This window comes from Syngnathus typhle, linkage group LG7 (assembly GCF_033458585.1).
Source record: "Syngnathus typhle isolate RoL2023-S1 ecotype Sweden linkage group LG7, RoL_Styp_1.0, whole genome shotgun sequence".
NCBI lineage: Eukaryota > Metazoa > Chordata > Actinopteri > Syngnathiformes > Syngnathidae > Syngnathus > Syngnathus typhle.
Window position 1 is genome coordinate 1,591,486 of NC_083744.1, and position 13,753 is coordinate 1,605,238.

The window sequence follows — 13,753 nt, forward strand, 5'->3', positions numbered from 1 at the left end:
TAATGCATTAAATTCATTCTCAAATACTATTTTCGTCATACATAATTTGATTTTTCTTCGAAAAAAGAGAAGTAGGCTCGCTACTTCCGCAACCAAGTAGAGCGGATCCATATCAAAAGTTACTTCGGCAAAACTAGTACAAGGGTGCGCTAGAACAGTGGTCCACAACCTTTTTTGCGCCACGGACCGGTTACATGTCAGAAATATTTTCGCGGACCGGCATTTATATAATACACTTATATAAATAAATAAATAAATAAGTAATACATTTATAATAAATATATAAATACGATTAAATAAAATGATACGACTGACATAAAAACAAGTACAAATGACAAAAATAAAACTCAGCATTACGTTGAATTAGTGGGAGCACTGAGTTTGTTTCTCAGAAACGAGACGGTCCCATCTAGACGTAATCGGAGACAATGACACCCGAAGTGATTAAGATTTGCCTTTTATTGCAGGATGCATGGTCTCCATGTGTTGAAGCAGTTTTGAATGCTTCATTGCCTGGTTAGTTAGCCTGTCGCCACATATTAGCTTTGCAGGCTGGGGAAACATGTCACGTGACCGGGACGAGTGTCTTGACCTGAATTAATTGATCGTCGATAAAAAAAATAAATAAAAAGGCCGCGGCCCGGTGGTTGGGGACCACTGCGCTAGAACAACAAATCCCTGAGGGCCTTAACAAAGGCATCTAAAAATATCCGTAACATAACACAAGCATCAAACAACCGAAGGGAGCCATCATTATGGCACGGTCATTTCGACGACTCGCCTCGAATTGAGTTACTCGGCTCGCGCGTCGGATGACTTGAGAGGGATTGGCGTCGTAAAGAAATTAGATTGATTCTGGTAGAATTAATTTAACCCGGGTGGTTAGCCACGGACGAGTCCCTTCAACCCCGGCTTATTGAACCCGTTACCGGGGAGCCAGTGCCACTCTAATAAAAAGTGCGCGTTTTACAATGTGTAACATGACAGGCAGATAGAAGTAATGAATACACAACCATGCTTGGTTTAGTTACCTCATGGTGTGTAGCCCTTACCGTCTAGAAAGCTGGTCTTCCTTCTCTTGGCTGCGTGAAGTCTCTGCACCCACTGAGGTGGCTCCTGCGGGCAATTTGCTGAGCTGGTCCATCACCTCCAGGCCACTTTCTTCCGCTATTTGGTGGATCAAGTCATCCACCTGTTCTTGTGGTGTTGTCAGTGTCATTGCAGAGCTCATGGAATCCTCCATTACCTTGTGTTGGGAAAACAAACACAAATTGAACTACACGTGACTATACTATGTCCTCATATGCCTTCAGTAGAATGTCTACAAAGACAGTTCAAAGCACACCAAATACTTGACGACACAGAACAAGATGCAAGAGGATGTACAGAGGCTGCAGTCACTTACTGAGGTGTGGACATCAAGATTCTGAACTTGGCTTTCAAACTTATCCATGACAGCAGAGACCTTTTGAAGATCCATTGAGTTCAGAGCTTTGTCAAGCGCCTTGGTCACCTGGCTCATGTTTCTAGTCACCTGTGAGAAAAAGCATAAGATCACATTTCTACTTATCATACAAAACATCACTGAAGTGATTATGGACCAGTGGAATAAGAGACTCTAAAAAGCGCTGTAAGCAGCTATAAAGAGCCCTAGCCATCCTGGCCAAGTTGAGATACTGGCACTTGGCGGTCCTGGCACACTAACAAAGGGGTCTCAAATTCAACTTGAGCCTGGTTCACATGGCAAACTATTTAAACTTTGTCTGCTTTTGCTTGCCAATGTAATAATTTACAAGTAAAATAAGGGTTAACAAGGTCGATACGTTATTTACTTCTTCCCACTCCATTTATACTATATGTCAGTCAATCAATCTGCAGACGATGCATAGGTGTTGGAAACAGTTCACGGTTATACCTGTAGCCAAAATCAAGCACCCCAAGGTTTTTAATGATTTTACATCTGTGGCCATCACTTTACATTTAAAATTTGCAGATGACTGTTATAGTCAATCTCCATGACAAGGAAAATGGTCATGGTCCTGATTTTGTTGACTGGTGTGACATGGCTTTTCTTCACGTTGTACAATAAATCAATCAAATCAATAGTACATTGGTTTTAGACCTAAGCCCTCTAACATCAACCAGGCAACAGTCATAACAAGAAGAAACCTGTAGGAACCCACATTACTCAAATATATCAACCAGTCAATAGGATGTCATCTTGATATAAGTAATTCTGTGGATGGGTTAATAATGAAGAAATAGTGTTGGAAAAATTAATGCAGACTTAAAGACATTTAGTGACATCACATCCTTTTATTTTCACTATTCGTTGTACCCCTAATTACCGTTTTTTTCCGTGTATAATGCGCGAAATTTAACTAATTTATTGTCCTAAAATCTGGGGTGCGCATTATACATGGGTACAATTTTTTTTTTTTTTTTTTATTATTATTTATTTATTTATTATTATTATTTTTTTAAGAAAATCATGGTACAACAAAACCAACAACAAAAACGCCAACAAATGAAATTACATCCAGCCTAGTTAAGACCATACCAAAGACTATAAAAATGGGACCCATTGCCTCCCTGCGTGTGTGACGATCATTGGGACTTAAAAAAAAAAAAAATATTGAGTGCGTATTATACATGGGTACAGGCTTTTTTCCAGCATCAACATGCCATTTTTAGGGTGCGTATTATACATGGGGGCGCATTATACACGGAAAAAAACGTGTTCAAATGTGTTGAATTCAGAATTTGCACCAGAGCAAATTGTACCTACAAACCACCATCTTCAACAACCTGATGACTGTAACCTTCATTAAAAGATGACAAACAAACATTATGAAGGGCACAGCAAGTCAATCATTAATTTAGCAAGCGTCACAATCATTACATTTCAACTGTTGCCATATTCCTTTAAGACAGCCAAAGGCATTTTCTACTACCACCCTGGCTTTATGTTATGATGGCAGTGTGCACAGACGCAGTGGCTCGCAGCTCCATGTTTGTTTTGTTAATATTTTGTTTCGTGTACGTCCACTCGCTCAACACCAATTGCCAGGACTTACTGAATGTCTTGGACCAGATAACATCCAAGTTCCCTAACCTTTCTGAGGATTTCCACCACATGTATGTACAACATCTCGAACAAGATAGCCAGAACACCGGGCCCTTTGTGGACTGTTATTGGAGCTAGAAGATGCCGGAGGCAGAGAAGGCAACAAAAGCAGGGCTGCCACTCCGGTGGGCTAGGTCGGCTAAAGGGGAATCCACATAAACCAGTATGTTTGTCACAAATGCCCGGTCCCTAATCAACAAAATGGATGAGATGCATCTGCTCGTGGAAGGAACTCGCCACGTCCGAGACTGTTGTGTGTCTGTCATATCGGAAACGTGGCTAAACTCACGGGTCCCGGACCAGACTGTACAGCTAGCAGGCTGCTCACTATATCGATGGGAACGCAAGAGAGACTCCGGTAAGAGCAGAAGGGGTGGCTTGTGTGTGTACGTGCACAAGAACCGGTTACACATAAGTAATTACACACGCACACATTGGTCATTGGACATAGAGTACATTTGTGTTAAAACACGGCCATTCTATCGGCCCAGAGAGATAACACTGCTGCTTACATTACACCCGATGCTAACACTAGCATAGCTCTCTCTCTATTCAAAGTCAAAGTCAGCTTTATTGTCAATCTCTCCACATGTCACAACACATATGCTGCCGTCCAAGAGACGTGTTCTTCATGAACGGCGCTGCTTATTTCAGCAAGTTAATTCCAAGCCACATTCTGCACGTGTTACAACAGCGTGGCTTCGAAGTAAAGGAGTCCAGCTTCTCCCCTGGCCCGCTTGAAGCGGTTCATCAAGCAAGAATGGGAAAGAGTTCCACATGAGAAGCTAAGAGAATTAGTCTCCTCTCTTCCAAAATGTTTATTGAGTGTTATTAAAAGGAAAGGTGATGTCACGAAGTGGTAAGCATCTTTGTTGTGAATTCAATTGAATAGAGGTTGAAAAGGATTTTCAAATCATTGTATTTTGTTTTTATTTACATTTTACACAATTTCCCAACTTCAACTGAATCCGGTTTGTAGTATTTATGTTTTGCTTTTGCATTTAATGTGCATGTTTTGTAAACCTATGTTTATATGTTCGTTTGTCTCACCAGTTCTACGGTGTGGCTGTGATGTAAAAGAAAGCTAAGTTCACAGTAAATATCAGTACTCAAGAACTCTTGTCTTCTTTGTGAACGAACTGGCATAAATACAGAACAACCCCGGATCTCTACGCTAATTCATTCCAGAAGGAGCGTCGAGAAGCAAAGCCATGCGTGTCATCAATGTGTAATCTATGCATTTATATTGAAAATGAACGCTCTTTATTCATTTCTGTCATTGAATTTAAAAATATCAAATGGCCCATCTGTTAAGCTCTGAAGAATGAGACAAGACATTTCCCCAGTGCCAACACGTATAATTTATTTTTAGTTTATCATTTGGCTAAGTGTAGAATATGGTAATGTATGCAGCATTGTACATATATTCCAAATTACCAATGTACTCTCTTTAACTTACTGATTTCATTGTGACAGCAGTCTGGACTTTAGAGGCCACAGCGTCGACTCGAGATGCCATGCGCAGCCAGTTCAGACCTTCATTTTTTTTGCGGATGGCATTCTCAGCATAAACTCTAGCGCATTCCACATTTTTCTGTTGCAGAGCCTGTGATAAGAACATGACACAGACAATTAAATAATATAAATGTTCTACTAAAACACTAAAATGCAGAAATGGGGACTTTAACAAATTCAGCCTCCGTCCTTCGTCCCCGACATTGGCCCCCTTCCGTCCTTGTCTCGCCATCCTTATTCATTACGTAATTATCCCTCGTTCCCGTCTGTCCTCATCCTTGAAAAGGGCTTGTTACCCAGTCTGTCCATGTCAGTCCAAGGAAAAATAAACAGTCATTCCAACACAGGTTTCATAATCAATCCATCCATCCATCTATACTATACTGCTTGTCCCCATGGGGGTCGCGGGCGTGCTGGAGCCTATCCCAGCAGTCATCGGGCAGTAGGTAGGGGACACCCTGGACCGGTTGCCAGCCAATCGCAGGGTACACAGAGATAAACAACCATCCGCACTCGCACTCACACCTAGGGGCAATTTGCAGTGCTCAATCAGCCTACCAAGCATGTTTTTGGGATTTGGGATGAAACCGGAGAAAACCCACGCGGGCACGGGGAGAACATGCAAACGCCACACAGGGTAGGCCGTAGGTGGAATCGAACCCGCACCCTCCTAATAGTGAGGCGGACCTGCTAACCAGTGCTACACCGAGCCGCCCAGGTTTCATAATAAACAATAATAAAGCTTATCACTGCTAAAATCAACATTTTCCATAATATTTTAAAACCCCATCATGAGGCGGGCATTCGGTCAGTCTTTCTGTCTCTGTCTCTCTCTGTCTCTCTCTGCAGGCGTGCGTATATATTACACAAACACACACGCACATAACACACACACAGACACAGACACCTTGGTGGCAGACTCTTGTCATACGTATGCACTAAGCAGATGCAGTCCAATAAAGTTTACAAAAATAATAATTAAACACACACAAGACAATTAAAAACTTTTAGGACAATAATTCATTGGAGAATGGAGATACAAATCAGAGGTTACGCTCAAGAGCCGCATCAGAAAAGCAGACTTATGTAAAGAGAATTTTTTTGGGCAAGAAGACCCTGTTTTATTCCCGTGGCATTTAGCTTGTCAGCTTGAAGGAAAGGAAAGTCGTTCCCTCTACATCAGTGGTTCTTAACCGGGGATTCTCACACCCCCGGGGTGCGAGAATGCTTCCTAGGGGGTGCAAGGATACCCTGGGGGAAATTTACAATTTTTCGGGGATAATGGTCGGGTAACCGAAAAAAGTGAAAAGTTCTGGAAATCAAGAAGTCATTGTGTTAATTAGCATTAGGGATAATGCTAATTAAGCCTTATAGCTGTAAAGTAAACCAATTATTATTATAATAATTATTTCGGGTTAGGGTTAGGGATGCGAGAACTGGTTGGTGAATTGAATGGGGTGCGAACAAGGAAAAAGGTTAAGAACCACTGCTCTACATACTAATACCATGAACATGCACAAGACAAGCATTGTGCAAGACAGGCTGGGCAAGTTTCTATCAATCGGCTCTTGACCCGGTTGGCACGATTACAGGGACAGACAAAAACCCACTTCTGTCCTTGCTTCCATCTTTAAAAAAAAAAGAATCAACAACTTTGTTTATCGCGGATAATTGGTTCCAAGACCAGCCTCGATAGGTAAAAATCCGCGATGTAGAGAAAATATTTTGTTACAATATCCATGAAAGACTTATGAACCTTTATTGTATTTTTAAACACTGTATTGTACTTTTAAATGCTTTTTTGCATTTTTTTAAACACTTTTGTAAACATTCAAGTCAAACAGATTTTCATTAAAATTAGTTAAATAAATAATAAAGAAAATAAATAAGAATAAATATATTGTTACAATATCTGCACAAGACTTTATTGTTTTTTAAAACCCCTTTTTTGTATTTTTAAACACTTTTGTAAGTCAAACTGACTATCAGAAACATTTATTTATTTAAATAAATGAGAAAATAAATAAGAGTAAATATATTGTTACAATATCCACACAGCCCTCACCCACCTGGAGAGAAGGGACTCGTATGTGAGATTGCTGTTTGTGGACTTCAGTTCTGCCTTCAACACCATTGTGCCACGTCTCATCAGCAAACTTGACAAGGTGGGCCTCAGTACCTACCTCTGCAACTGGCTACTGTACTTCCTCTGTCAGAGGCCACAGGTGGTACGTGTTGGCGACAAAATCTCCCCCAGCATCACGCTGAGCACAGGGGCCCCCCAAGGCTGCGTGCTCAGTCCGCTACTCTTCACCCTCCTGACGCATGACTGCACTGCAACCCACAGCGTCAACCGCATAGTGAAATTTGCTGACGACACGACTCTGGTGGGTCTCATCACCAAGGGAGACGAGACTCAATACAGGCTGGAGGTTGACCACGGGGTGCAGGGACAACAACCTCCTGCTGAACGTCGACAAGACCAAGGAGATTGTTGTTGACTTCCGGAAGGGTCACACCTAACACCTGCCGCTGACCATCGACGGTGCTGTGGTGGAGAGAGTGAGCAGCGCCAGGTTCCTGGGGGTGCACATCAGTGAGGATCTCTTCTGGTCCACCAACACCGCATCGCTGGCGAAGAAGGCCCAGCGCCGCCTGTACTTCCTGCGGAAACTCAGGCGAGCGAGCGCGCCTCCGGCCGTCATGACTACATTTTACCGTGGCACCATTGAGAGCGTCCTCTCCAGCTGTATTGCTGTTTGGGGTGGCGGCTGCACTGACTACAACTTGGAGGCCCTGCAGCGCATAGTGAACACTGCTGGTAAGATTATTGGTGCTTCACTCCCCTCCTTTTACTGTCTGTACTGTCTGAATGCACACTGGCTCTTATTATTTATTATTTGTTATTACTCTTATTTATTGTTTGTGCCTTTTTGTTTATGATGTTTTTTTACTTTTGCGCTATGCTTGCTGGCTCCGTTATTTATTGTGTTATCTGTTTATTTATTATTTATTCATCACTCTTACTATTGATTGTTTGAATTTTTGCCTTCTTGTTTTTATATTGTGTCGCATACATGTATGTCTATCGTGTTATGTGTCTCGTCACCGTGGGATAGAGAAAAACGTAATTTCGGTCTCTTTGTGTGTTGTGACATGTGGAGAGATTGACAATAAAGCTGACTTTGACTTTGACTTTGAAAGACATTTACATCTCCCATCTCACCCGCAACGCGACCACGATTGTGAGTGATGTGAGTCACCCCACTCACTCTTTGTTTGATGTTCTGCCCTCTGGGAAGAGGTATAGGAGCCTGTGCTCCCGCACCGCCAGACTCAACAACAGCTTCATACCCCAGGCTGTTAGGTTCCTGAACTCGCTTTCTGCGTAGCGTCCTGTACTTTTGCGCTATGCTTACTGTCTGCTGTATGCACACTGGCTCCGTTTTGCTCCTCTTATTTATTGTGTTATCTGTTTATTATTTATTCATCACTCTTATTATTTATTGTTTGTGCCTTCTTGTTTTTATATTGTGTCGTTTACTTGTATGTCTATCGTGTAATATGTCTCGTGGGATAGAGAAAACGTAATTTCAGTTTCTTTGTGTGTCTTGACATGTGAAGAGATTGACAATAAAGCTGACTTTGACTTTGACTACATCCTAAATAACTTCCGGCTCCTCACACCCATTGTCATGAAGTGCTTCGAGAGAATGGTGAAACATCACATAACCTCTGTGCTCCATCCACTCGACCCTTCACAGTTTGCTTTCCTGCCCAACCGCTGTTCTGAGGACTCCATCTCTTCTGCACTTTACCCGAGCCCCGCCCATCTGTACTTTAGTTCAGCAATCAACACATTACTTATTGGCTGATGGAAAAACTCGAACCACTAGGTTTTAGCACCCCTTTGTGCAGCTCGTTGCTGGACTCATTGACAGACCCAAGTCAGAAAAAGTTGGAGGTAACTCCTCCTCCTCATCCCGCTCATCTCCTCAGTGATGTGGTCTCAGACACCAGCCGTTCACTTTGATGACTCATGACTGGCAAACCTGGAGCTGCCACAAAACCCATTATGAAATTTGTGGATGACAACAGTGATGGGCTTCGTCATGGATGATGCTGATGCAGCCTACAAAGAAGAGCTGGAGCAGTTGGTGGTATGGAGTGGATAGAACAACCTGATCCTGAATGTTGACAAACCCAAATAACTCACCAGATGCAAGTTAAACCGACTCAGCCACTTATTATAGCCTCATAAACAACAAGTCTGTAGAGGTCAACAGCACCAGCAAGTTCCTGGGGGTTTACATCATGTGGGGTGGAGGTTGTCGCGCCACTGACTGGAAGTGTACGAGAAGGAGGATGAGGACGGCTGAGAAGGTCATTGCGACTTCTCTTCCCCCACATTAAGACGATTGTATTGAACCGCTGTGTCTCTCAAGCCAGAAACATCATCCATGATGCCACCAAGATCTGTGACCACTACCGCTGGGCCTTCACCCATGGGGCCCGGGCGGGCACAGCCTGAAAAGGCAACGTGGATCCCCATTCCCACCTGTGGGAGGGGCCAAAGGGGTCGTGTGCGTAGAGGGCTGGGTGGTGGCCAATCCCCGGCTACGAAGCTAGCTCGAGGGACATGTTGGTGACTGGTGAAAGAAAACAGAAGTGACATGACACTTGAGTCGTAGCGAAGCTCCTCATTTCTTGATCTTAAAACAGCCACAGAGAGGCTAATCCTTGTGATATGTTGAAGTTGTTTGTCCTGTTTGCCCTGGTATTGACTGGCAACCACTTCAAGGTGTCGTCTGCTTGCTGCCCAATGGCTGCTGAGATAGGCTCCAGCACGCCCAAGACCCCCGCGGGGACAAACAGTACGGATAATGGATGGACTGGATGGATGTTAGTTTGTCCAATTCCACTCCGATTTCGATTGTTTTGCATTTTTATTTCATGAAACCATGACTGTCGTTGGGCTCAGAAACGACAACAGAAATGTCTTCTTGATGTGTTAACTTTGTTAACTTTCTCCCGATTCTGAAAATGTGAGAGGTACTCTGTGTTGCCAGGTGTGTACATTAAAATAAGTGAGAGACAAAAGAGCAAACTCCTGCTCTCTTGAGTTCCGGAGAAGAAAAAGTCCAAAATAGCTGCTGCACTTTTAGAACAAGAAAATGAAAACCTTAACTTTGACTGCCAACATCTACAAGCATTTTTTTTTTCAACCAGAAGCCCGAAGTAACCAATGATACACTAACCTGGCAACCATGGTTGCACGGACCCACCTACAGTTACAATAGCACAAGAGTGTGAGTGTATATGTGTAAAATGAAGTACCAAAATCCCGCAGTTCATAAGGGCTTATTGTCCTATGCGTAGCGAAATCGAACGGTTAGACATTTTGCCGTGTACCATGGACCACTAGTCGCCGCAAAAGTAGTGTTTCAATCCTGCATATCACTGGTTGAAATCTCATTCTCTAAATTCACCCCCCCCATCATTATAATTATGATTCCCATTAATACTACCAATAGTTCTGTTTTTCGCATCCTGGTTGTCGTCCAGTTGTTTTATACTTGTCTTTGCTTTGTTTTCTTGTTTTTACTTGCCATGTAGCACTTTGAGATTCCTCCGAATGTAAAGTGCATTACAATATTAATTTATTAGTCAAAGTAAAGTCTGCTTTATTGTCAGCGTCTTCACATGCCGAGACATACAAAGAGATCGAAATTACGTTTTCTCTATCCCACGGTGACAAGACATATTACACGATAGACATACAAGTGAATGACGCAATATGAAAAACAAGAAGGCACAAACAATAAATAATAAGAGTAATAATAAATAATAAATAAACAGATAACACAACAAATAAGAGCCAGTGTGCATACAGACAGTAAAAGTACAGGACGCTACGCAGAACGGGGGAGCGAGTTCAGAGTCCTAACAGCCTGGAGTATGAAGCTGTTTGAGAGTCTGGTGGTGCGGGAGCGCAGGCTTCTGTACCTCTTCCCAGAGGGCAGAAGCTCCAACAAAGAGTGAGCGGGGTGACTCACATCACTCACAATCGTGGTCGCCTTGCGGGTGAGATGGGAGGTGTAAATGTCCTTCAAGGAGGGGAGCGAAGCACCAGCAATCTTACCAGCCGTGTTCACTATGCGCTGCAGGGCCTTCAAGTTGTAGTCAGTGCAGCCGCCACCCCAAACAGCAATACAGCTGGAGAGGACGCTCTCAATGGTGCCGCGGTAAAATGTAGTCATGACGGCCGGAGGAGCGCTCGCTCGCCTGAGTTTCCGCAGGAAGTACAGGCGGCGCTGGGCTTTCTTTGCCAGTGATGCGGTGTTGGTGGACCAGGAGAGATCCTCACTGATGTGCACCCCCAGGAACTTGGCGCTGCTCACTCTCTCCACCACAGCACCGTCGATGGTCAGCGGCAGGTGTTGGGTGTGACCCTTCCGGAAGTCCACAACAATCTCCTTGGTCTTGTCGACGTTCAGCAGGAGGTTGTTGTCCCTGCACCACGTGGTCAGAAGGTCAACCTCCAGCCTGTATTGAGTCTCGTCTCCCTTGGTGATGAGACCCACCAGACTCGTGTCGTCAGCAAACTTCACTATACGGTTGTCGCTGTAGGTTGCGGTGCAGTCATGCGTCAGGAGGGTGAAGAGCAGCGGACTGAGCACGCAGCCTTGGGGGGCCCCCGTGCTCAGCGTGATGCTGGCAGAGATTTTGTCGCCAACACGTACTACCTGTGGCCTCTGACAGAGGAAGTCCAGTAGCCAGTTGCAGAGGTAGGTACTGAGGCCCAGCGCGTCAAGTTTGCTGATGAGGCGTTGTAGCACAATGGTGTTGAAGGCAGAACTGAAGTCCACAAACAGCAATCTCACATACAAGTCCCTTCTCTCCAGGTGGGTGAGGGCCGAGTGGAGGGCAGAGCAGATGGCATCCTCAGAGGACCGTTTGGCTCGGTACGCAAACTGGAAGGGGTCAATGGTGGGGGGGAGAACGGATTGGATGTGCTCCATGACAAGCCGCTCAAAGCACTTCATGATGATGGGCGTAAGTGCCACGGGGCGGTAGTCATTGAAGCAGGACGGAGCGGGTTTCTTCGGCACAGGTACGATGGTGGCAGCTTTGAAACACGACGGGACGATGGCCTGCTGCAGGGAAGTGTTAAAGATGTCTGTGAAGACATCCGTCAGCCCACCAGCTGTAGTAGTAGTAGTATTAATAATATTTTTACTATTCTTAATGTTTACTGTTTACATCTTGCAGCTGTTTCATTGGATGTTGTTGAACTTACACCAGCAGTAAGTGTGCTTAGATTTTTGTCTTCCGAGTTAGAGCAACGCTGGCGTCTGGATTGTTGACTGCCGCTTCTACCCCGAACCGTATCCGCTATTTGTTTGTCCCCTGTCTGTTTTGTGTTTCCCGTTTGAAGTGTTCCCATTTTTTTCATTTATTTTTCTCGCCTTTTCACCTGCCCACCGCGTATCTCTGGAGCTCTGCTCGCACCTCTCTGTTCCCGCTCCCTCTGACTACGAGCTACGCTAGCCAGCTAGCCAACCCACCACCGGACCCTCCTACCTCCCGGCTCTGAGCCTGTAGCTGCTCGCTCTTGGCTCGGCAAACGGCTTCAACCCAACTTTCTGGCCACGTCCTCGGGGGGAGCACCCGCTCGCTGCGAGCTCGCCGGTCGTGGGTCGGCTGTGTGCCATCATGACACACTGGGGCGCGCCGTTTGCACGGGTACAGTCGGGATTGACCAACACCACCACCCACTCCACGACTTGATCCACTGCTGCTTCCATGCGTTTCACTGCCTACCAACTTCTAGCTAACCAGCTATTAGCCACTTGTACCATTGTATCTGGATTATTCCCAGCTGCTGTCACGTCTCATCTCCTCCATGAATTATCACTTCTGCTACTCCGGGTTTCTATTCCACCAACTTCTCGTCCATTTGTCTACACTGCTGCTGATCTTCATAATCTCAACAATAATCAATTGTCTCCCTGCTGCTGCTGCCTCAACTGCCAGCAAGGCTGGGATCCTCCGCCGTCGCCGCTACATCCACCGTAGCTCCGGACTATCTTTTAACCGACATTTCCCTGATGGCTCACCCATCCCCCTCTTTCTGGACTACCTCTCGCCCCCCCGTCACCCCCACCTCCCATACACCTCAACAATCTCCGCTCCCCCACCCCCGCTCCTTCATCCATCTCCCTCGCGCTGCTGAACTGTCACTCCCTCTCCAACAAATCACTAGTTATTTTCGAACTACTATTGGACAATAACTTGGATCTGATCCTTCTCTGTGAAACTTGGCAACAGCCCCTGGACTTTTTTCAACCAAGCCACTCCGTCCAACTCCAGCTACATCGCCAAAACACGCCTCTCTGGGCGAGGAGGTGGTATTGCTGTCTTCCATAAGCAGTCCCTACCCATCACTGAATTGGACCTCAACCTCCCATCTAGTCCCATCCAGTGACTGTGAACACCACGGCACTGGTCAAGAGGGCACAGAAGCGCTTGTACTTCCTGCGGAGGATGAGGAGAGCCCACCTGCCCCCACCCATCATGAGGACGTTCTACAGAAGCACCATAGAGAGCATTCTGTGTGTTGTCTCTGTGTGGTGTGGAGGTTGCAGCGCCTCCGATTGGAAGAACGTGAGGAGAGTGGTGAGGACAGCAGAGGATCATCAGGGCTCCTCTTCCCTCCATTCAGGACATTTCATCTCAGCGCTGCATGTCCCGAGCCCGTAACATCATCAGTGACCCATCACACCCCCACCATGGACTGTTCTCCCTGCTGCCCTCTGGGAAGAGGTTTCACAGCATCCGCTGCAGGTCCACCAGGATCTGCGATAGCTTTTTCCCTGCCATCATCAGACTGTTCAACATTCAAACTGCTGAACTCTAAACTGATCTCTGCATCACACATACACAGAATTTGTACATTATGATACTACAACCACTATCTCGCACTGCCAACCTTGCTGAACTTTTATAATCCATGTACTAAATTTAAAAGTACGCAACATGGTTTAGCATTCCTCTGCACACTTTTTAAATACTGTTTTATTTCCTGCACTATTATATACTTTATCACTG

The 13,753-nt window shown here is 45.1% G+C and overlaps 1 protein-coding gene across 11 annotated transcripts in view; it reads right to left on the minus strand.

Moving 5' to 3' along the window:
* Positions 1–13,753, minus strand: part of chmp1a (charged multivesicular body protein 1A) — a 46,707-nt gene that overhangs the window by 15,246 nt on the left and 17,708 nt on the right. For 8 of the 11 annotated variants that reach the window (XM_061283816.1, XM_061283813.1, XM_061283815.1 and 5 more), the window contains 3 exons: positions 4,587–4,733; positions 1,406–1,534; positions 1,053–1,246 (listed from right to left, as the gene is read on the minus strand). In XM_061283816.1, the coding sequence (XP_061139800.1) occupies positions 1,053–1,246; positions 1,406–1,534; positions 4,587–4,733 (470 nt within the window). The remainder of the gene's footprint in view (positions 1–1,052; positions 1,247–1,405; positions 1,535–4,586; positions 4,734–13,753) is intronic. The other 3 variants (XM_061283818.1, XM_061283817.1, XM_061283819.1) reach the window with 1 other exon arrangement.